The sequence below is a fragment of the Maniola hyperantus genome, chromosome 20, assembly GCF_902806685.2.
Source record: "Maniola hyperantus chromosome 20, iAphHyp1.2, whole genome shotgun sequence".
NCBI classification, from domain to species: domain Eukaryota; kingdom Metazoa; phylum Arthropoda; class Insecta; order Lepidoptera; family Nymphalidae; genus Maniola; species Maniola hyperantus.
Window position 1 is genome coordinate 13226668 of NC_048555.1, and position 22619 is coordinate 13249286.

The 22619-nt window shown below is 37.7% G+C and overlaps 4 protein-coding genes across 4 annotated transcripts in view; 1 reads left to right on the forward strand and 3 right to left on the reverse strand.

Moving 5' to 3' along the window:
• Positions 1 to 22619, reverse strand: part of LOC117991625 (protein prickle-like) — a 363781-nt gene that overhangs the window by 237006 nt on the left and 104156 nt on the right. The window lies entirely within an intron of this gene.
• Positions 5105 to 7215, forward strand: LOC117991681 (general odorant-binding protein 1-like). Its single transcript, XM_034979280.2, has 3 exons — positions 5105 to 5246; positions 5725 to 5905; positions 6313 to 7215. Exons 1-3 carry the CDS (start codon positions 5106 to 5108, stop codon positions 6492 to 6494), a joined length of 504 nt encoding a protein of 167 aa, XP_034835171.1. The 5' UTR covers position 5105; the 3' UTR covers positions 6495 to 7215.
• Positions 9961 to 12111, reverse strand: LOC117991679 (pheromone-binding protein-like). The gene is made up of 3 exons (XM_034979278.2): positions 11932 to 12111; positions 11141 to 11321; positions 9961 to 10600 (listed from the first exon to the last, which is right to left on the reverse strand). The coding sequence occupies exons 1-3, from the start codon at positions 12058 to 12060 to the stop codon at positions 10419 to 10421; spliced, it is 492 nt and encodes a 163-aa protein (XP_034835169.1). The 5' UTR covers positions 12061 to 12111; the 3' UTR covers positions 9961 to 10418.
• On the reverse strand, positions 17850 to 20198 carry Obp83g (Odorant-binding protein 83g). Its single transcript, XM_034979279.2, has 3 exons — positions 20036 to 20198; positions 18581 to 18761; positions 17850 to 18030 (listed from the first exon to the last, which is right to left on the reverse strand). The coding sequence occupies exons 1-3, from the start codon at positions 20162 to 20164 to the stop codon at positions 17852 to 17854; spliced, it is 489 nt and encodes a 162-aa protein (XP_034835170.1). The 5' UTR covers positions 20165 to 20198; the 3' UTR covers positions 17850 to 17851.

The window sequence follows — 22619 nt, forward strand, 5'->3', positions numbered from 1 at the left end:
CGTCTTTACCGTTCAAGCAAGTGATATTTAATGACTTAAAAGTAAAACGCACATAACTCCGAAAAGTTAGAGGTGCCCGGAATTGAACCCCAGACCACCCGAATTGGAGGTCGACGTCTTAACCACTAGGCTGTTATCGCTTACAATGGTGTATAGATGGTAGGTACTTACATACTTATCAACTCTATGTAGACTTACTACGTAGTAGATTTTTCATTTTATGGCTTACCTGAAATAATAGAAAAAACACAGTTTTAAAACAATAACTCATATTGTAGTCTGTAAATAAATTAAGGTTTAAAGAATTACATTTTAAGTTTTAGATATTAAAGTCTTTAGAATTAAATTAGCGAGATAAATTTCCGGGCCTTCCGAATGTAAATTTGGATCTTTAAAATATCTCATGAGACTTTAGGATTTCCCGGGTTCCAAAGTAGCCTGTGTCTATCTCCGGAATGCGTGCAGATAGCAAGTATCAAACAGACAGACAGACACACTTTCGCACTAATAATCTGGTTAATAATAATATGGTTTATTAATAAATTTGTAGACTGAGTTGACTTATTATTTACAATATGAAGTTATTATGAATGCCGCTAGTGTGTAAGGAGCCTAAGTGCTAAGTATTGGCGGAATGCCAAGCGTGATCCACTGATTGGTGGGAGCGATTTATGGCTGGCTGAAGCTGTCCGCTTGCGTCTGGCTTTATTTTAAGCTATTTACTCGTACCTACTATGTAATTCAAAACACCAGAAAAAAAACAAAAGGCTTGCCTTGTTTTAAGCTATCACTGGCAGTAGGTCTCAAGGCTGAGTTTATTTGTTCTATTCTCTATAGGCGGCGTAAGAAAGTCTCTACAAGAGACCTACATCTAGCAGAGAACGTCTTTTCTGGTGGGAGGCTTCGGCCGTGGCTAGTTACCATCCTACCGCCAAAGCCGTACCACCAAGCGATTTAGCGTTCCGGTACGATGCCGTGTAGAAACCAAAGGGTTAAAGCATGGGTTTAATAAAAACAACTTTAAGGGTTAAAGCATGGGTTTAATAAAAACTGCCATACCCCTTCCAGGTTAGCTCGCTTCCATCTTAGACTTCATCATCACTTACCACCAGGTGAGGTTGCAGTCAAGGGCTAACTTGTATCTGAATAAAAAAAAGTATATATCGGTTATGTTCGTTTGGCGAAAGTACTTTCAATTCCTCTTTTTTACCCGACTACGGCAAAGCCAAAAGGAAGGGTAATGGTTGTCTATGTATGTATGTTTGTATCTAAATATGTGTGTTCCACCGTAGCAGCTAAACTACTGGACCGATTTTGATGCATGGGGTGTCAATTAATTCGTTGTTGTATAGAAGCAGGTGTTACTTTGCGGAAGTCCATGATATACAATGAACCATAAGTTTAATTTGCTGTAATCCGCTGAAACAGGTCGATTCTATCCTTACAATCCTTACAATAAATCCTTACAATGCACAATTGCAAAGCTTTGCAATTGTGCATTGTAAGGTCTACATCTCCTGAGGATGCTCTGGTGTCGCGGCGAAACGTGCGTCGAGCGTGTTTGGGATTTGTGTGGTGCTGCGTGGTGGTGGTGCGTATTGCTTGCCTGGTGGCTGCTTCTTCCTGCATGTTTAGCAGTGGGAGGGCGGGCGGTGCATTTCGCATGCTGCATGTTGCACCATACAGATTCGACCTGTTTCAGCGGATTACAGCAAATTAAGCTTTTGGTTCATTGAATTAATTCGTTGTTATGGTCCGGGAGACATAGACTACATTTTATACGAACAAAAACTACGAAAAATAATTTAATGTTTGTGTAACGAAGTCGGTTTTTATTTTTTTTGTAAAAAAAATTTATTTCACAATTTTTAGTGGCCCCATGGAATTATGCTATGACTGGTTAAAAATCTACTGTTTACTAAGCTATTACACTGATCGCGAGCAATTTACTCTTATCCGTTGAGGAGTTCCAGTATCTATCTTCGAAGATGTTCATCAGATCTTCACCAAATTAAAATGGGACCAACTTTGAAGTATACCCTTTCAAACAAAAAAAGAATTTTCAAAATCGGTCCAGGCGTTTTCGAGTAATCGGGGAACATACATAAAAAAAAAAAAAAAAAGATTCCGACGAATTGAGAACCTCCTCCTTTTTTTGAAGTCGGTTAATGACAAGATGATTGTCAAGTGAACAAAATTTTTCACGGTTTTAGAACCAAATAAATGCACTAATGAACGACCCGTTTGAAATCCAGACGTCACTGAGGTTGCATTGGTGCTAAAGCGCTAAAGCACCACTGAGTCGGTGCCATTTTGTTTGTTCAATGGCCCTGTCCATACGAAGTAATATATAAGTCAATGGTGGCAGTACTTTTAAGACTTAAGTAATCGACAAGCTGTCTGCGTAGGGGAATAGAAAACTTGTCTAATAATTATCAGTTGTTGTGCTAATCATCGTCGTATATTTGGGGTTTAGCGTGACAAATGTGACATGTCACGTCTAATGAAGAGTAATCCATACCCTCGCGACAACCAGGAGCAACACACTCCTACGATACTTGAGCGCGTTTCCATTCTCGGGAATGCTCCGACAGTTTATACCACTGTTTGGACGAGACGTTACTTTGCAGGATTAACGACAAGTTTAAATTCGATTAGGCATTTGCAAGCTTCTAGTATTTTATACTTTAGTTATTGAAGCTTGAATTGCTTGTTTTATGCTCTTGTTGTACAAGTAGGTACTTAACTACTATTTGTATAACAAAGTCGAGGCGCAAAATGTTCAACGACGAACCGAAAGCTTAATTTGCTATTATCCGCTGAAACAGCAAATCTGTATAGTAAATGCAGCATGCGATATGCACCGCCGGCTCTCCCACTGCTAAACATGCAAGAAAAGCCAGCAGCACAACCAAATCCGCCAAAACACGCTCGACGCACGTTTCGCTCTGACACCTCAGGAGATATACAGGATGTAACCAGAACGCTAGCAAAAACTTAGCGTTGGCGTTCAAACCCAGAATGTATATCGTGTAAAACTCGGGTCAATGCCCCCCACCTACGACGTGGCATTGACTCCGAGTAGGCTACTAACGCAACGTCCGTTGACCTCTAGCACTAGTCAGACGTTTTATTTGCAATACACATATCGTAAACTTTTACAAAATTATAGGATTTTAAATATTTTTTTTCGCGTATTTTTTTGTAGTATCAATCAGTAATCATCAGTACTATCACCTGTCTTCATTTTTGCCAGCGTTCTGGTTACACCCTGTATAGAGTATAGACCTTACAATGCACAATTGCAAAATTCTATACAACATTCCAAATGTTCAAATCTGTGGTTCAAATGAGCCCGTGCCCTTGAGGGTTGGAACCTCCCCCCAACCCCCCGGTTGTTTGACTTAATGCCGCTCTAAACACAATGTCGTGTCGGCTCCAAACACGCAATTAACTAAGCTTTTAACTTCTTTATACGTGCTAATTAGGCGGCTCGTCTGGGTAAGAGATATGGGTTAACTTTGAGTTCAGTACATAATTTTTAGGGTTCCCTACCGCAAGGAATCCTTATCACTACCTACGTCCTCCGTCAGTCTGTCAACACACTTTTGCTTAAGAAAGCGTGGAGGTATCAAATTAAAATTAATGTCAAATAGTTACATAAGTCTAGGGTTCCTTGGATCTGTAAAAAAATCAAATAAACAAGAAAATTTACATCCTGTTCCAACTTATATTTAAAATTCAAGCCTGTAGTCTAGATGCTTAAAATTTTGAACATAGGTTGGAACTCTAGCTCATTGCAAAGTTAGTTTAAAATCGATCACAAATTTTTAATCGACCAGACCAACAAAAGAAAACGAGTTAAAAAAACGTGGCTAAACTTAAAATAAGGCCATTTATGTTCGCATATTTTGACACACGCACACAAATATCAAACAAAACCTTTGGGGTAGGTAATTTCCGTTGACTTAGATATTTAGCAACTAACAATGTCTTACAGCATAAGTGCCTAACGAAATGAAAAAGTCTAAAAATCGTTAATTTGTAGTTAACTTGTGAGCATCTCGATTGCCTAACATTAATTTAGAGTTTCTGTATCAATTTCCAGATAATTATGCTCTACAATCGCTCATTAAAATACTGATTCGTGCTCATAATTTTTAATCTCAGTTCCAATTAAAGCTTAAACACCACATAGATTCTAATTTCAATAGCCCCTTGCATCCATCATGCCGCAGACTACCGATTAAAGACAATTGACTCTCGATTCATAACGCCTCGGATAATTGCTATGCATCCAGACATATCCGCTCGTTCAGGTTCTATATGGACGTTAATTGCTGAAAATTATATTATGGTACAGTATGGTTATGTTTTAGAGTTCGGCAAACTGAATTATGACTACAGCAGACGATATTTGAAAAAAATCCTGTTAAGTTTTACAATGTGGCTAATTCCGTTGTACACAATCTCTTAACTAAACTAAAGTGACACGTCTAAATCTATTTACTATCCGTTTCATAATGTTGCTTGCGGAAAAGGATAGCACTAAATTTAGACCTGTTAATTTAGTTTAGTTTAGAGAATGTGTACAAGAGAATCGGCCCCATTAAGAACCAAATTAATTCTATTTTAAAGGCAATATCAGAATTGACAATTTTAAGTCCAGAATTGGCACTGATAAACTCCACACACTAAAAAATCTATCAAGTGACATGTGCTCCTGAAAAAAGCATATCACGCAATCGAAGATGAAGATACTAAAATGAAGTAGGTACTTTTACACTGCAATAAAGTATTTTTAAACATGACATGATTATTATTGTTAAAGTGAGTTGAAGAGAGCAGTCGCCGAGTTTCTTACTGGTTCTTCTCGGTAGGAAAGCCATTCGAACCAGTGGTAGATGCATTTGACGATTCACACCTATTTGTAATGGTTTTATCTAAATAAAAAAGTATTTCTATTTCTATTTCTGTATCCAGCTGATTAATTGATTTAAAAAATAATGTACAGAACCATTCCTCTGCCAGAAATTTCTAGCTTCATCTACGTCTCAAGATCTATATAAAAAGGTATGCAGTTATATTTTAGCAGAAACGACAAAATGGCGTGGAAGAATAGGTGGCGTTTTCTCGCCTTGCTCATCTTTGTGGTTAACCAAGCTCCTCGAGTTAGACCTTCCCAGGAACTTATAAAAAAATTGACCACAGGTTTTTCTAAAGCTTTGGAAGACTGTAAGAAGGAAGTAAGTTTTCATATTGTGAGCATTTTGTGCCTTCATTACTAGGGTTCCGTACCCGAAGGGTGCTAACTGGTCTAATAAGCCTCCGCTGTCCATCCGTCCGTCTGTCTGTCTGTAAGCGAGCTGTATCTCACGAATCGAAGTAGGTAATAAGTTGAAATTTTCACAGAGTGTTTATTTTCTACACACTGAAAAATAGTAAAAAATGTCTACAATGCAAATTTAAAAAAATTCAAGGACAAGGACGAGTAGTGCTATAAATCTTGTACGATGGTGCAGAACTCTCAGTTTAATAAGCTGTGCATTATCTGTTAGTCAATTAATTTTATTAAGTACCTACTTGGTGCGACCACGACTAGGTGGACATCAGACGAGTCGCAGGGAGCCGCTGGATTCAGGAGGCGCAAGAACGTGGCGCGTGGAAGTCAGCGTCTATCGGTTGATGATGATGATGACCTAATTGATGTTTGTTTATCCTCAGTTAGGGCTGGGTGAGCACATAATGCAAGACTTCTTCAACTACTGGAAGGAAGACTACGAGTTGCTGAACAGAGATACAGGGTGCGCCATCATGTGCATGGCCACCAAGTTCGACCTCATCGCCGAGGACATGACTTTGCATCATAAGAACGCGCATGAGTTCGCCAAGACCCATGGGGCTGGTAAGTCACAACCCATATTGATAAGCTAGCTGATGGCCTCAACTTGGTCCGCGTGGATTTAGATTTTTCAAAATCCCGTGGGTACTCTTTGATTTTCCGGGATAAGAGGTAGCCAAGGTGCTAATCCAGGGTATAATGTATCTCCGTTCCAACCAAGTTTCAGCCAAATCTATGCAGTAGTTTTGGCTTGAAAGAGTTTACAAACATACACACACACACATACAAACTTTCGCCTTTGTAATATTAGTGTGATGTGTGCGGCTATAACAACAAATAATTTTTTTTTAAATGGATGCCATTCAAAAAAAATTGTTATTTCTTGTACGATGGTACGGATTTACGGAACCCTTCATGTTCAAGCCCGACTCGCACTTGCCGATTTTTAAAATCAATTTCAATGATTCCAGATGACGAAGTTGCTCACCAGCTGGTGACAATGCTGCACGAGTGCGAGAAGACCCACATTGCTGTTTCCGACAGCTGCATGAAGACCCTGGAGATATCCAAGTGCTTCCGCACCAAGATACACGGCCTGAAGTGGGCGCCCTCCATGGAGGAGATCCTCGAGGAGTTGATGACTGAGGTGTAGGATCAGTAACACTACCAGGAAGTAAAATTTTAGTAATTGGAGGTGATGATCATGATGATATCCAAAACTACATCTTTTGTGGTCTAGAAGGAAGGTCCTTTTATTTTCAAGAAATGGGCAAATACAATAAGTATTAAAAATTTAAACAAGTAATTTAAGAAGTTTTCTAAAAGCCCCGATTGCTGTCTGTCTGTCTGCTAGCCTTTCACGGCCCATCCGTTCAACCTATTTTGACGAAATTTGGTACAGATATAGCTTGCCTCCCGGGGAAGGACATAGGCTACTGTTTATCCCAAAAATCAAAGAGTTCCCAAGGGATTTTCAAAAACCTAAATCCACGCGGACGAAGTCGCGGGCATTATAAATCTGTAGACGGTCAATCCTAGAAATTAATTGAGAAAACTTGACCAATTATTATAAACATAATCGTAAAAACTTATCATATTAGATTTATGTATCTATTCATTTTGAAATAGTGCGGGTTTTGATAAATTGAAAAAGCTAAGTGATTAAGGTTTTTATGATATTGCCTCCAATTACCGAAATAATACAATTAAATGCGACGACTTTGCTAAACGTTTAATTGATTTTCGAAATAATATGTTACGCTTCTCCCAATAACTTGTCAGTTAGTATTTAAGTTGTTTAATCCTCGTTTATATTTTTAATTAAGCGGTGTGGAAGTACCTATGTTAATCAATAAATTATGAATTATGGTAAATGACTGTTTAATTTAACTCTGTGCTATTTCATATTCCGTTAACTGCCAGAAAGTTTCACTAGAAAATATATTTTAAAAACCGGTCAAGTGCGAGTCGGACTCACACACGAAGGGTTCCGTACCATCGTACAAGAAATCTCAAACCAGTATAGTAAAAAGTTATCGCTCCAACAGCTGTACAACACTGCAAGTTAATGACGAACAGCGCCATCTCGACGTGATTTAGTAAGCTGATTATTTGGTCGCGTGGGTCGCGTCTTCACGGTTTTCGCATTTTTTCCTATACTTGTGCTATGAGACTTTGCTACCTGTCAAATTTCATGATTCTAGGTCAACGGGAATTACCTTATAGGTTTTGATTCCCTTGAATTGACAGATACGAAAGACAGACAGACAACGAAGTGATCCTATCAGGATTCCTTTTTACCTTTTGAGGTATGGAACCCTAAGAAGCAATGATGAGATCTAAGTTGGAGCGCGCTTGTCTACAAGATGCCTATTTCCTCTTACTTCGAAGGTATTCGCTATCGATTTTTATTTAAACAGTAAAAAATAACAAAGGCAACAGCAACAGACGTCGCGATATATCTGAGCATCCCTTTCCCCGACAAAAGATCGTTACATCTCGTACAGCGACGTTTATCCGAGCAGCACCTGTGTCCTAGCTCTGAGATGACTCTCAGAATGAGAAGAGTTAGGATATCTGCGATGCCGGATTGGTAGACTTCACATACCTTTGAGAATATTACGAAGAACTCGCAGGCATGCAGGTTTTCTCACAATGTTCTCCTTCACCGTTAAAGTAAGTTCTTTCAAAATCAAAGTCAAATCATTTATTTAAATTGGGTACTATAGCAGACTTTCTGATGGTCACTTGCTGAATTTGCAATACACGCAATACAATGATGCGAAGGTGATATTTAATTACGTAAAGTTAGAACCAAAGCTACGAAAGTTCCAAACGAAAAGTTCCGAAAAATTAGAGGTACGGGCCCGACATCTAACATTAAGTGGACGTCTTAACCACTATGTTATCACGGTCCATGAAGCTAGCCATAAGCCATTGCGTATCAAATTTTATTTAAACAGTAAAAAATAAGAAAGGCAATAGCAGCAGACATGCGATATATCTCAGCATCCCATTCCCCGACAATAGATCGTTACATCTCGTACAGCGACGTTTATCCGAGCAGCACCTGTGTCCTAGCTCTAAGATGTTTGCCTTTATTGTTTACTCTACCCTCATTGTTACGTGACCCGGGAGCCAAATCTGACGGGGTACTTTCCTAACTGATCGTCTTATATGACATCGCCAGATGTGTACCTATGGCTTTCGGATAACCCTTGTTGTGACGAACTCTTTTCTGGATCTGGATCACTTTTGCATTTTGCAACATAGAAGAAAGAAAAATTAAAAATAAAAGTAAAAGCTGAGACCGGTGAGCGGCGCAAATATGACTCTTATATCGAGAATTAGCTTACACCCGCGACTTCGCGTGGACTACACAAATTTGAAACCCCTATTTTACCCCCTTAGGGGTTGATTTTTCAAAAACCTTTCTTCGCGGATGCCTATTGCCTACGTCATAATAGCTATCTGCATGCCAAATTTCAGCCCGATCCTTGCAGTAGTTTGAGCTGTGCGTTGATAGATAAGTCGTAGTCAGTCAGTCACCTTTTCCTTTTATATATTTAGATAACATTTTGAGACTCTGGAGCCATGGAATCTCAGTGCCAAATTTTTTCTTCGAAACAATTCACCGCTGCCACAACACCGCTTTTGGGACGCATTTCGCCTTAAAGCTACAACAATCCGTAGCAGCATATTGAGGTTAGGACAGTAATTAACTTTGCCAATAATCTATGCTTTGCACCACACAAAACACTAAACAGTCGTTGTTCTAGCTCGGCCTAGCTTCATACAAGGCTCCCTAATTGAGGTTCCATGTTGGATAGAGGATCGTAAATCCGTGAGGATCGAACCAGGATCGAAGGCGAGCCATTGTCGCATTAGATTTATGGCGGATTCGTCACGTCAGTAACTTACGACAGGATTAGCACTACTTGTGTTTAGAAAATAGCGTATAGGACCATGATGACACAATTTGAATGGAATTCTTGGATTTGTATTAATTGATACTTTTTTTTTTTTTTTTTTTTTTTTTAATTTGCAACACTTACATCTAGCTTTACAGGCTTATTCCTAATACGCTAGTGTAACATAATATGCACTTCTTAAAAAAAATTATATCTTATGTAACATTTTGAAAAATACCTATATACCTACTTATTATTAATTACTACCACAGCCTGAATTAACTTAATTTACTCTCTTCTCAGTTTCACTTGACAATTGAAAAAACTTATTGTTGACTTTTTGAAAGTTTATATTTTAATAAAAATGCTGACTTTAGGTCGTTTTTCGTCAATGAATTTACTGCTAAAATTAAATGTCTACGTTGTTCTATAACTACCAAGTAACTTGCTTTAGTGAACGGAAACATCATGAGGATACCTGCATCCTGCATAATGCTCACAAAGGTTCGTGATATGCACTGGGCCAGCGTGGTGGTCCTACAATGGGTTGAGATGATAGCGATGATGGTGATACCAGTTCATTCAAACAAGAACAAAGGGGGCACTTGACGATAACGTTAGTTCCGATTTTCACCACGCGCCAAGAGAATCTTGTCGCACTGTACACTCAATACTTCAGGTAGGTTAAGGAAGGAAGAAAAACTACAATTTACAGTTTTTCAATTTCTTATCAAACTCGAGCTTTGGTCGTTTCATATCATTTCTTTTTTGTCATTATACAGGGTGTAACCAGAACGCTGGGAAAAACGAAGACAAGTGATAGTACTGATGATTACTGATATTATACCGCTAAAAAGACCGCGAAAAAATACAAAAAACAATTCTATATTTTGTAAAAGTTCACGATATATCGGTAATCAAACATCTGACTGACGCTAGTGGTCAACGAACGTTGCAAAAGTAAACCATCAGTAAGGAGTCAATGCCGCGTCGTAGTTTAACCCGAGTTTTGCACGCTATACATTTCGGGTTTGAAAAATACTAAATCACTTAAACTACAAAATGAGGCAAATGGTTGCTGGTATTGGATTGTGTTTAGGTAGTATAACCGTTTTTGCCAGCGTTCTGATTACACCCTGTACATTATTGTGAAACAATTTGGCAAGTTATATCTCAGTGAGTACTTCAGTAATGATGACATCCATTTTGGGAGCCCAGTTGATCTCGTGCATGGCGTCCTTGAAGCATTTGGCGATCTCCAACGCTCTGACACACGGGTCCTCCTCCGCGTCGACCTTCCGTTCACACTCGTGCACTACCGCCACCAATTTAGATGCCATTTCGCTTGCTAAAATATATAAAGAGACTTAGTAGTGTAGCTAACTATGTTGTAATAATGATTGTGTTGCAATACTAATTCTTATTAATTAGAGCTATGCTTGGAGTTTCTCTACGCGATCAAATCAGAAATGAGGAGATCCGCAGCCTGGAGTAACCGACATAGCTCAACGGGTTGCAAAGCTGAAGTGGCAATGGGTAGGGCACATAGTTCGTACAACCGATAGACGTTGGAGTCCCAAGGTGCTAGACTGGCGACCTCGCACCGGAAGACGCAGTGTTGGAAGACCCCCCACTAGGTGGACGGACGACATCAGACGAGTCACGGAGCCGCTGGATTCAGGCGGCGCAAGACCGTGGCGTGTGGAAGTCCCTACAAGAGACCTATGTCCTGCAGTGGAATATGGGTATCTTCAAGTCTAGAGTGAATAGGCATCTTATTGGCAAGCGCGGTCCATCTTAGGCTGCGTCATCACTTGCCACTAGGTTTGATTGCAGCCAAGCGCTAGTCTATAAAAGAAAAAAGGCCAGGTAACGGAAATTGCCTTACCAGCCCCATGGTTAAGAGCAAACTCCTGCGCTTTGCCATGATGAAGCTTCCCACTAGTGTCGAGGAGGTTCAGCTTTTTGCTCATACACACGATGGCACAACCCGTGTCCCTGTGCAGCAGGGCGTGGTCCTGCTTCCAGAAGTGGTACAAGTCGCCTAGCACATTGTCACCTAAGTTTAGCTACAATCAGAGAACAAACAAGAAAGCAAGTTAATGATGCATTGTCGTCCAATTTCAAGCCTCTAGCTCATCGAGAAGTTAGTTTAAAATCGATTGAAAGTGCCGAAAAGACAAACAAATAAACAAACAGAGCGACAAGAAAGCGAGTTCATAAAAACGCGTTAAAAATTACTTCAGCACACCTAGCACAAACTTTGATGTCAGTCACAATTCTTCGAACTTACTCGTACTTCCTTTCTATTGGCTGAAAATAGTCATTTTAGCAAAAATCATCTCAACTATTTCTTAAATAATCGCAATGATAATTCAAAAGTCTTGGAGAACTAAAATTTATGTAAATAAACAAAAAACCGTAATTTTGTAAACAATAGTTGAGTTTATGGTTATTAATTACCACGAAAAAAAATGTCCGAAAACGTTTTACAGAAAGAGAAAAAAAAAATACCACTGATGGATGAAAATTATGAAAAAATCATTAAAAAACTCATATCTCCTAAACTACTAAAAATCGCGGAACATACATGGGGGTGATTCAGGTAGCCCTAGTGTTGTTGTACCTACTTCTACTACGTTCTACTTCTTGGGACACCCGTATAAAAATTAACATTACCTCATGTTTACATTCGTCCAAGACTTTCAAAAAACTTGTTGTAATACTCTTCATAGTTTCATTTGAATATATTTCCTTTACACTGATTGCAATCAAAAGTAATGCTACAAATAGAAATGCTTTATTCATTTCTGCCTTTTGTGTAGTCTATTTGACCACAGATATTTCAATGTATTTGACCTTTCGCGATATCTTCGATGTCTTTTATAGGATTACCGCTTTAGTATTTAATTACAGTTTAAAATTTAATTGGATTGGATAATTGGTTGGAGGTGTCACCTCAAACTACAGTGTAATATGTAACGCTCGTGTTCCGCTGCGTCTATAATCATTTTAATTGCAGCTTTGCTGGACACTTCATTCAATTTATCGCTATTTTTCTCGTGTCATGCTCATAAGTTGCGTTTATATTCAGCTAGTAATCTGAGGTTAAGTTATGTTCATTCGTTGTTAAAACTTTAAACATAATCACTTCTCTAGTTTAACTGTAAGAGTGCATTAGCTTTGAGGTCACAATCATAAAATGCCTCAGGAAGATCTGCTTATAAAAACTAAGTTAGGGAAAGAAAAAAACATTTCATTTTAAAAATGGTAGAAATTAACAACGGAACTCAATGTAAGTAGATAACTTTTAATGTAATTGTTGTTTCAGATATAACAGGAAATAACAAACTTAACGCCATAATTTAATCTAAATCACGATCCTGATACTGAGGATGTAATCTATCAGATAAATCTATTAAGAGCTGAGAGTTACCTTAACTGAGCAATAATAAAGCGAGGTTTAGACTAGCAAGAACTTCTTGCAAGTTATTCCGCAAGTAGTTGCAGAATTGTTTACACTACGAGCAATATTGTACATGTACATTATACACATTTGTGACTTGCGGCAAGTCCAGCAAGTTACAAAAACGTGATTGTTTACACGGTAGAAATAGCTTGCGGAAGTCAACTTCTGCAAGTTTTGTTAGGTTTAGGTTTAAAGACTTTATTTTCTCAAAAAGAACAAAAGTTCACTTACATGAGAACAATTTTAAACTTAAATATAGAAGAAAACATTATTTATGATACGGTGAATTTATACAATAATAAAACTAGTACCTATATATTTAAAACTATAGTGTTTGACAATATTTTTTTAATTTTTCTTTAAATTTTGGAAAAGATTTTTCGTTAAAAATGTCTTTCGGCAAGTTATTATATAGTAGTACTCCCTCAAACTGTATAGTTTTCACCCCACAATTAGTCCTAGCTTTAGTTAATTGTAGTTTATGTTTGTTTCGTGTACCATGTTTATGAGATTTTGTCTTAAAAGTGATTTGTGTATGTACGGACTCTAAGAGTATTTTTCTAACTAGTATGCATGTTTTGTATTTGTATAACTGACTAATAGATAGTTGATCAGTTTTCTTATATAATTCTTTGGTCGGGAAGCGATAGTCTAGTTGGAATAAAACTTTTAACAATTTGTTTTGTGATATTTGATTTGTTGCTAATCTAAACCTCGCTTAACAGCTTTCCTATTAGAAAAATTCAAAACGTCGAATTGATTCCACACTATAAGATGGTTTTGTGTAAGGTATTGAAGACAGCATCTACCATTTCAATTTTTCATATTAGAAATTCTGTGGTTCACACATTGGAATCGATTTATTAACGAGTTGGTGGGAGTGGTGAAACCAATTTGTTTTATTAATTACCGTTGCATTATAATTAAGAACCACGCAGTGCCTATAAATTATACGTTGTTGATTTTATTTTTAATGGATGCTCTTTTAAAATGTAGGTACATTCTGCATAATTTGGGTATTAAATCTTTGTTATTAATTTTAATATCAGTATTAAAAATGTACTCATCTGATTTATGTTTCGTTTGTTAAGTTAATTATTTCATTACTCATGTACCTAGCTAGATTCATCTTTTGAATAGCTCATGCCCGCCATCCGTAGAGTTACCCACATATAGTACCTACGCGGCCGAAAGTAATGTACATCGGCCTTTAGAATGCCATTTCGGCATTGTAGAGCGTTGTCTCTGTCACTCATGCCTATATGACGTTTTGTGTCGGCCTCAACGACAGAGACGGCGCTCTACAAATTTGCTATCTAAAGGTCGATGTACATTACTTTAGGCCGCTTACTGAAGCGCAATGGGTTGCCAACTGCCAAGCTAAAGTGGTTGTGAGCAGGGAACATAGATAAACGTTGTGGTGCTAAGGTGCTAGAATGGCAACCTCGCACGGAAAGCGCAGCGTCGGAAGACTCCCAACTAGGTGGAGAGACATCACTTAACATCAGGTGACCCACCAGTTCGTTTGCTCGCTAAATTAGGAGGCCTAAGTATTAACTATCTACTTGACTATAAGTATTGCTAGACATTTGAAACTTACAACAACAAAAAGTATTTAATATTGACCATTTGGCCGTTGTTTTGGTTCACACATCAGAATCGATTATTCAGCTCGTGCGAGTCGTGGAATCGATTTGTTTCGTTAATTACTCGCATCTGTTTGCGACTGCGTGCTAATTAATTAAGGCTGTTGTTGTCCTGAATGCAGTTTTCTACTATGTCTATTATTCTCTTTGACGCGTCAGCCGAGCGAATAACTTTAAATAAATAGTCTTTAAGTTCAATCACATCCATCCATGCTTCCATACTAATATTATAAATGCGAAAGTGTGTCTGTCCGTCTGTCTGTCTGTCTGTCTGTCTGTCTGCTAGCTTTTCACAGCCCATCCGTTTACCAGATTTCAATGAAATTTGGTACCGCGATAGCTTGAATCCCGGGGTAAGACATAGACTACTTTTGATCCCGGAAATCCAAACAGTTTCCACGAGATTTTACAAAACCTAAGTCCGTGCGGGCATCGTCTAGTGGCAAAATGGAAAAATGGCGCAATACAGACATATTGTTTTTTTTCCCAAAAAAATTATAGCCAATACCACTAGAGATGATGTAGGGTTTCTAACGATACCCCATATATCCAAATCTGTTTAATTTATAAGGAATGGTGGAATAAATAAACTCACATAGGTGCATGAGCCCTGAAAATAGCACACTCCTGTTTTTGGGAAATCGTGTAAAAAGTAGGTACAGTACGCGGCAGAAAATAGTTACATCGGCCTTTAGAATGTCATTTCGGCTTTATGCAGCGTTGTCTCTGTCACTCATGCCTATGAAGTTTTGTCGGTCTCAACGACAGAGACAATGCTCTACAAATCCGCTATCTCCATCTAAAGGTCGATGTACATTATTTTCTGCCGTGTACTGTAAGCGATCTGCTAAGTAGTGATTTTTACCGGCACCAAAAAATATTATTATGGAACTATATCAACTCTTGTATACATAATATATTCGGTAATAAATTAAATTATTTTTCAATTTTTAGTGTTTGTGTATCGAAGTCGGTTTTTATTTTTTTTGTATTTTTTTAAATTTAATATGGAGGCCCGAGTCAGTTGTGATTCAACTAAAATCCAGTTTCGACCCCAAACTGTTCTGAAAAAATAATTTTTCTATTTTTTTTTATATCTTTGATTTTGATGACGGACATCTAGAGAATTGGCTTTTAAAAGTATGTTAAAAGTTCGTGAGCACTAAGATCAATCAAGTCACTAAGCACTTTAACGTCAGAGGTGGAGGCGTAAATACTACCTCGCGATTGAATTTTCAAATGGCAAAATGATCGCTTGATTATACACTTTACTGCGCTAAGTGCACTTTGTACGTAATCATTTTCTTGGGATTAGTGAAGGATTTGACGTGGACTCATGTCAGGACTAGTTTTATAAAAAATTATAAGCTTATGATAAAATACTCTCCAATTTGATCAATAATGAAAATAAAGCAATAGCCTAAACACGTGATGAAAGACATGGTTGAATAGAACAGGCAATATGGCCAGAAGTGTATATAAGAATACAAATTAAAGAAAAAAATAGCCTTTTTTAAATTCATTATTTCGGCCAAATAATAATTATACAATTTTACGCTTGACATCTAGAAACTCTCTTGAGTTTATATGGATGTTGCACATTCCTCTTATAATACTAAACTAAACTAGATTATAACTACCTAGGTACAAATCAAAACTGATGAAATCGATGCGAACTTAATAATATTGGTAAAAAAGCTGAGGACAGGGTGTGGTGGCGCCCTCTGGGAAAGGCCTAGGTTCAGCAGCGGATGTACACAGTCTGAACTAGTGATGACGATAGTAGTCTTTACAATGAATTGATTTCCCTATTTGAATCTTCATTACAAAAATTCAACAATTTATCAGTTTAGTTTACAAGTACGCACTGAGTCATGATCAAAATAAATTTAGAGTGAATTTACATGCAGAATTTCAAGGTTCTACATCCAGCGGTTTTGGCTGTACGCTGATATTCAGTCTGTCAGTCAGTCAGTTTTTTCTTTCATAATAATAGTCTCTGACTAACTAATGAAATTGATTCATGTAATAAACAAAATACCAGTCACTATTGGTTAAGTGTTTACTGTTCAGGATTATGATCTCTTTAGAAACCATTCGCTTTTTAGTGTCTCGCTAATTGCCCGTTTTTATTCATATTAACAGTTTTATGTGCTTTTTATCTTTGATCGGTTAATTGTAGACATCTACCCGTTTACTAAGTGGTCGTGTATATTAATTACTCACCACATTATCTCATCATTGTATCAATTAATTGTTCTTGTCAATCGTATATTTTTCAAAAAGATTGTTAAAATCATCTTAAAAGGTGATCTCTATATGTATACTAGCTGAATCACCCTGGCTTCGCTCGGGTGGAATTAAGAAAATCGACGTGGGGGGTGGAGTTTTCAAAAACCCTGAAATAGGTATCAAAGTATTTTTCTTTTGCAACTGAAAACCCAAAATATCAATGTTTATGGAAATAACTCGAAAAATTACGGACTTTCATACAAACTTTCATCCCCTATTTAACACCCTTGGGAGTAGAATTTTCAAAAATCTTACGTAACTTTGATGTAACTTTAAAAATGACAGACTTTCAAACAAACTTCTATACCATATTTACCCCCCTTAGGGGTGGAATTTCGAAAAATCCTTTCTTAGTGGATACCGACTCTTTACAAAGAACAGACTCTCCAAATTTCATGTCTGAACCAGCCAGCTGTTTAGGCTGTGCGTTGATATATAAGTCAGTCAGTGAGTCAGTCAGTGATTTTGAATTTTATATAGGTAAGTATACAGATTTTCTATGATACGAGTAGTAAAAATAAGCTTTAGAATCTCTACAAAACAAAACATGTTTAATTTTCATGATTACTTTATTGGATTAAAATAATTGTATACAAAATCAGAGTCCGTATTCTCGCAGTTAGTTGTCATAGTATTTGATCAATGTTAAACAACAACAAAAAAAATATAGATTCATAAGTCATAATTACATAAACATAATATTGCTTTCAGTTGTAACTTGAGTAATTTCATTTAAATTGAAATTCATAAAAAACGGGTCGAATTGAGAACCTCCTCCTTTTTGAAAGGGGGTAAAAACAATACCTAACAAAATTAGGGAGATAAATTTTTAGGTCTTTAACAAATTACAAATCTTCTCTAAATAGGTATAAAAATGAATGGCTGAATGTGAAATCTAGAGAACAGCTGAACCGATTTAGCTAATTCTTTTTTTATAATATTCCTTAAAGTACGAGGATGGTTCTTACGGAGAGAATTTTTTTAAAAAATCCTGAGAAAGAATCGACTGTTATGCGGTGCGAAGTTCTCCGTGGCAGCTAATTAATAATAAATGTAACAAAGCAATAATTTTGCCATCTTATTTGACGTTCTAAAGATTCTAAGTAAGTACTAAAGTCTTAACACTAACTTTTGAGTAGATAACAGCGGCTAGTTAGTATTTTAAGATTATATATTAAATTTCTGGCGTAAGTTAATACTTTTCTAGCACGGCTTCGATCATAGTGACTTCTGGTGCGATGCCTTCCTTCTTGCAGTTGTTCTTGAAGCAGGCAGCGACCTTCACCACGCGGCTGCAGTCATCTTCTATGTCATTGTGCTCTTTCTCACAGTTGTGGATCAGTTCCACCATCTTCTCTGACAGAAGTTCACCTGAAAGTTTACAATTTTTAGTAACGTATTGTTACATTAGGAAAACAATAAGTAATACGCTATAATAATTTATAAAAAATTTGGTAATTATTTTGAGTTTATTTGCCAAAATAATCTAGACCGCGCCGCGTGTGCGCTGATTTTAATTTAAGGGTTCAAGGGACCTCAAAAGAAAAAAGGAAGCCTTACAGGATCACTCCATTGTTTGTCTGTCTGTCATGTCTGTCAGGACAGGGGGAATCCAAACCTACGGGTATGTAGCTATGTCTTATAGCACAAGCAAAGGAAAAAATCCGAAAACCTTGAATTTGTGGTTAACAGAATAAAAATTAAAATGTGCTTGAACAAATATTAATATTTTCAATATTTTAAATAACTATACCAAATGGGGTATCACATGAAAGGGTTACTTGTACATTCTAAAACAATTTTTTTTAATGCATGATAGTTTTTGATTTATCGTGAAAAATGTCGAAAAAATACGACTGTAATACGGAACCCTCGGCGCGCGAGTCTGACTCGCACTTGGCCGGTGTTCAAATAGACCAACCATTAGGAAAGCTCTTCACATAGTCATGCATGTTCATGTGATGCATCCTGGCGTCGTCGTGCATGAGCGCGAACTTGTTGGACATGCAGATGAGCGCGCAGCCCAGCTCGCGGTGCACCACCTCGAACTCTTCGCTCCAGAAGTGCTGGAACTGCTCCAGGACCTCGGGGGAGAGGCCTGACTGTAGTCAAAGCAAAGCAAAATGTTATATCTAATCAGTTAATTTAAACTTTAGATGTTTAACGTTTTTTTTTTTTACAGAATATTAGCCATGTAAATTGACCAATATCTCCCTTTTCATTCCACCTAAGCGAAAAGCTTATGCTAGGAGTGGGTACGAGTTACGACAATAGTACAACGGGTGGGATTCAAACCTCCGACCTTTCGGATTTCAGTCCCCTCCTTAATCGTTGGAGTCGCTAGGATTCTGGAGGTGCAAGATCGTGGCGTGTGGAAGTCCCTACAAGAAACCTATGTCCAGCAGTGGACGTCTATCGGTTGATAATGATGATAACTTAGACTGCTCTTAAAGATGCCAACTAATCTAACAATTTATTTATTATATTATTTCAAAATTGAATAAAATTATCACAATTCGTGTTTTTTAAAATAAGAATAGCGAGAAAACAAGCAGGCGGGTCACCTGATGTTAAGTGATTACCGCCGCCCATGAACATTTGCAATACCAGAGGAACCGCCAATGCGTTGCCGGCCTTACAGGAATTTGTTGGTCCGCCCCTTGAATAAAACCATGTTGTAATCTAATGAGATCACCGCCGAAGGGAGTTCATTCCACAGTTTGCATGTGCGTCGAAAAAGGATCTGGCGGTCGAAGTGCACCAGACACCCAGGTGGTGAAATTTCTTGCGGTGGCATGCGGTGCGGTTTTAAAAAAAGGAGGGTGGAATGAAAAAAAAAACAACTCTAGAGCACTCCCCATTTATATAGGCGATAGGACACGCAAAGAGAGCTCGTCGAAACGCCTTTCGAAAGGCGTTTCGACGAGCCAATTAGTTTAGGATCGTCCACAAGTCGAACAGCCGCCTTTGGGTGTGATCAAATGAAAGGAGTTGGTACTGGGGTGCCCAAAGGTGCCCAATACTTCATAATATGTGGGTGGACTTGCGCTTTATAGAGAGGGAGCCTATGAAGTACCGCTTTGCAATAATTCATTTCATTGATTCAATAATAGAGTTCATGCAATGATTGGCAATGTTAATACAGGGATTTCAATAAATAAAATAGTAAACACCAGCTGATGTCCGCAACTTCGTCGCGTGGAATTAGGTTTTTGAAAATCCCGTTTTTGAAAAAGTAGCCTATGTCACTCTCCAGGTCTTTATCTATACCCATGCAAAAAATCACGTCAATCCGTTGCACCGTTGCGACGTGATTGAAGGACAGACCAACAAACAAACACACTTTCGCATTTATAATAAGGGTACTGATTCTTACCTCTTCCCGGCACTCCTCTAAAGCTTTACCGAAATGCGCGGTGACGTGGCTCATGACCTCTGCAGTGCCACTCGCTGGTCTCCACACTGCAGCGACCACCAACACCACCATGTACCAATATGACGCCATGTTGCCACCTCGGGCTTTCTCACAATGAGATCCGCATCAAGCTCCCTTCATTATAACCAAGAAAGATTTTTTTCAAGTCCCACATTATGTATCATTAACCATCGTTAATAGATCAATGATTTTTGAACTTTATTTGAATGGATCAAGATTTAAATTTAAAACTTGTTAATATCTGTAGTTGTTACTAAGTGATGACATCCGCTGTTCAAGTACCTAAGTAATTCTAGGTTTGGTGCATTTGATTCCGCTTCGGTAGGTCTTGAAGTGTAGATATTTGCTACAAGATCACTAATTTGAAGGTAATACTAATTTGAAGGTAGGACTAATTATACGGTAATAGCAATGCTATTCTCTCTAATCTAATTGTATAATAGGCACGTGGACTTTTTGAAAATTTCCAAAATACATACCAACAATATCTGGCGATAGGTAGGTTTACTAACTTGAATTCTCTGTGACTTACTATTACTTTGAAAGAAGTGTGAAAAGTGTACATGTTTTAAGTTGTATAGTAATTAGATAAGGCTAGCTTTAAGTTTTATTGTAATATTTTCATTAAAAAAAAAAGAAAAAAGTTAAAAAAAAAGTTATATTATAGTAGATGATGCCCGCGACTTCGTCTGCGTGGATTTAGGTTTTTAAAAATCCCGTGAGAACTCTTTGACACTACCTGTACCAAACTTCATATAAATCGGTTAAACGGATAGGCCTTTGAGAATTCCGTGGGAACTGTTTGATTTTCCGGAATAAAAAGTAGCCTATGTCCTTCCCCGGGATATAAGCTAACTCTGTACCACATTTCATCAAAGTCGGTTAAACTGTTGGGCCGTGATAAGCTAGCAGACAGTTTTCGCATTTATAATAATATTAGTATGCATAGCTTCATATTGTAAACTAATTATTATATTTTGAAAAAAGCAACCGCCGAGTATTGATTGGGTTTTCGATACGCTTGCTGAATCATCGATGTTATATTTTTTTCAAAGAGGGAAAATATGTTAAGAGAAAAATTGAAAACTAAATCTGAGCTCCAACGTAAGGGAAGCGGGCAATGAGTAATCGTGTGTTGCCATTTCCCTACTCCCCCATTCCCGTCACGTAGTGTTGCCAGGGGAGAAATAAATATTTTCCACCAAAATCGCGATCTATTTATATGTAAATTTTTACATTTTTCCGTGCGATAGAGTCGTGTATGTTTGTCGCGTTAGGTTTTATTGTTTCGGAGATAATGGGGAGCACAGGTGTGTGCAGACTGCAGAGCATGGGAGATATCAAATAAACTCCATGTGTTCAAGTAAATATTGTCATCTTTTCTATTGTTTACATGTTTACGCTTGCTATTTTACATATTGTATGTTGGTATATTATTATCTTACCTAAATCCATATTAATATTATAAATGCGAAAGTGTGTCTGTCTGTCTGTCTGCTAGCTTTTCACGGCCCAACAGCTTAACCGACAGCTTTTGACGAAATTCTGTACAGAGTTACCTTACATGCCGAGGATGGACAATGGACATAGGCTACTTTTATCCCGGAAAATCAAAGACTTCCCACGGGATCCTAAAGGCCCATCCGTAAAACCGATTTGTATGAAATTTGGTACAGAGGTAGCTTGCGTCCCGGAAATTGTCATTTTATCCCGGAAAAACCTCATTCAGTTCGCTTCTTTAACTATTGAGCTATCGAGGCTCAATTATGAATGTGTTCTTTTACAGATTAGGTCCCGAACGTGCCCTTAAATTATTACTATGTTACAGGTGATATATATATATATATAGATCCTATAATGATAGCGTTTGTTAGAGAGCCTCCATTTTGCTTGAGACCCTAGGTGCTGTCATACCTGGCTCGTTACTGTGACGGATTGTTGGCACGCGAACATACAAGCAGCTATTATATAGATATACGAGATTGATGATACAAATCCCTACTGAAATATGTAACGGTTCCAAATACGCGATACATCAAAGGAAAACTTTTTCAATTACAGAATTGATATGTTTAGCAAATGTGGGTCCGTAACAAACATGTTAAAAATTGGGTTAGAACTTAGAAGCCGGATCTCGCATTACGGAAATTAAAAAACAAGTGTTTTAATTTTTTTACATTTGTAACAAAGCGAAACTTAGGCAGGGGATTTCCCGTGGTAACTCTTGATTTTCCGGGATAAAAGGTCTAAGGATGTCCCTCCCTTAGATGCAAGTTTTCTCTATACCTTTGATCAAAATCGGTTAAGCAACCTTTAAAAATCGCTTGGAAACTCTTTGATTTTCCGAGACAAATAGTGGCTTCCTCGGGATGCAAGATATCTCTGTACCAAATCTCGTCGAAATCTTTTTCGACGAATGGGACGTGAGAAGCTAACAGACAGACAGACACACTTTTGCATTTATATTGTTAGTATGGATTGACAATTCATTTCACCTTCGACAATCCGCTAGGCCTAGAAGTTA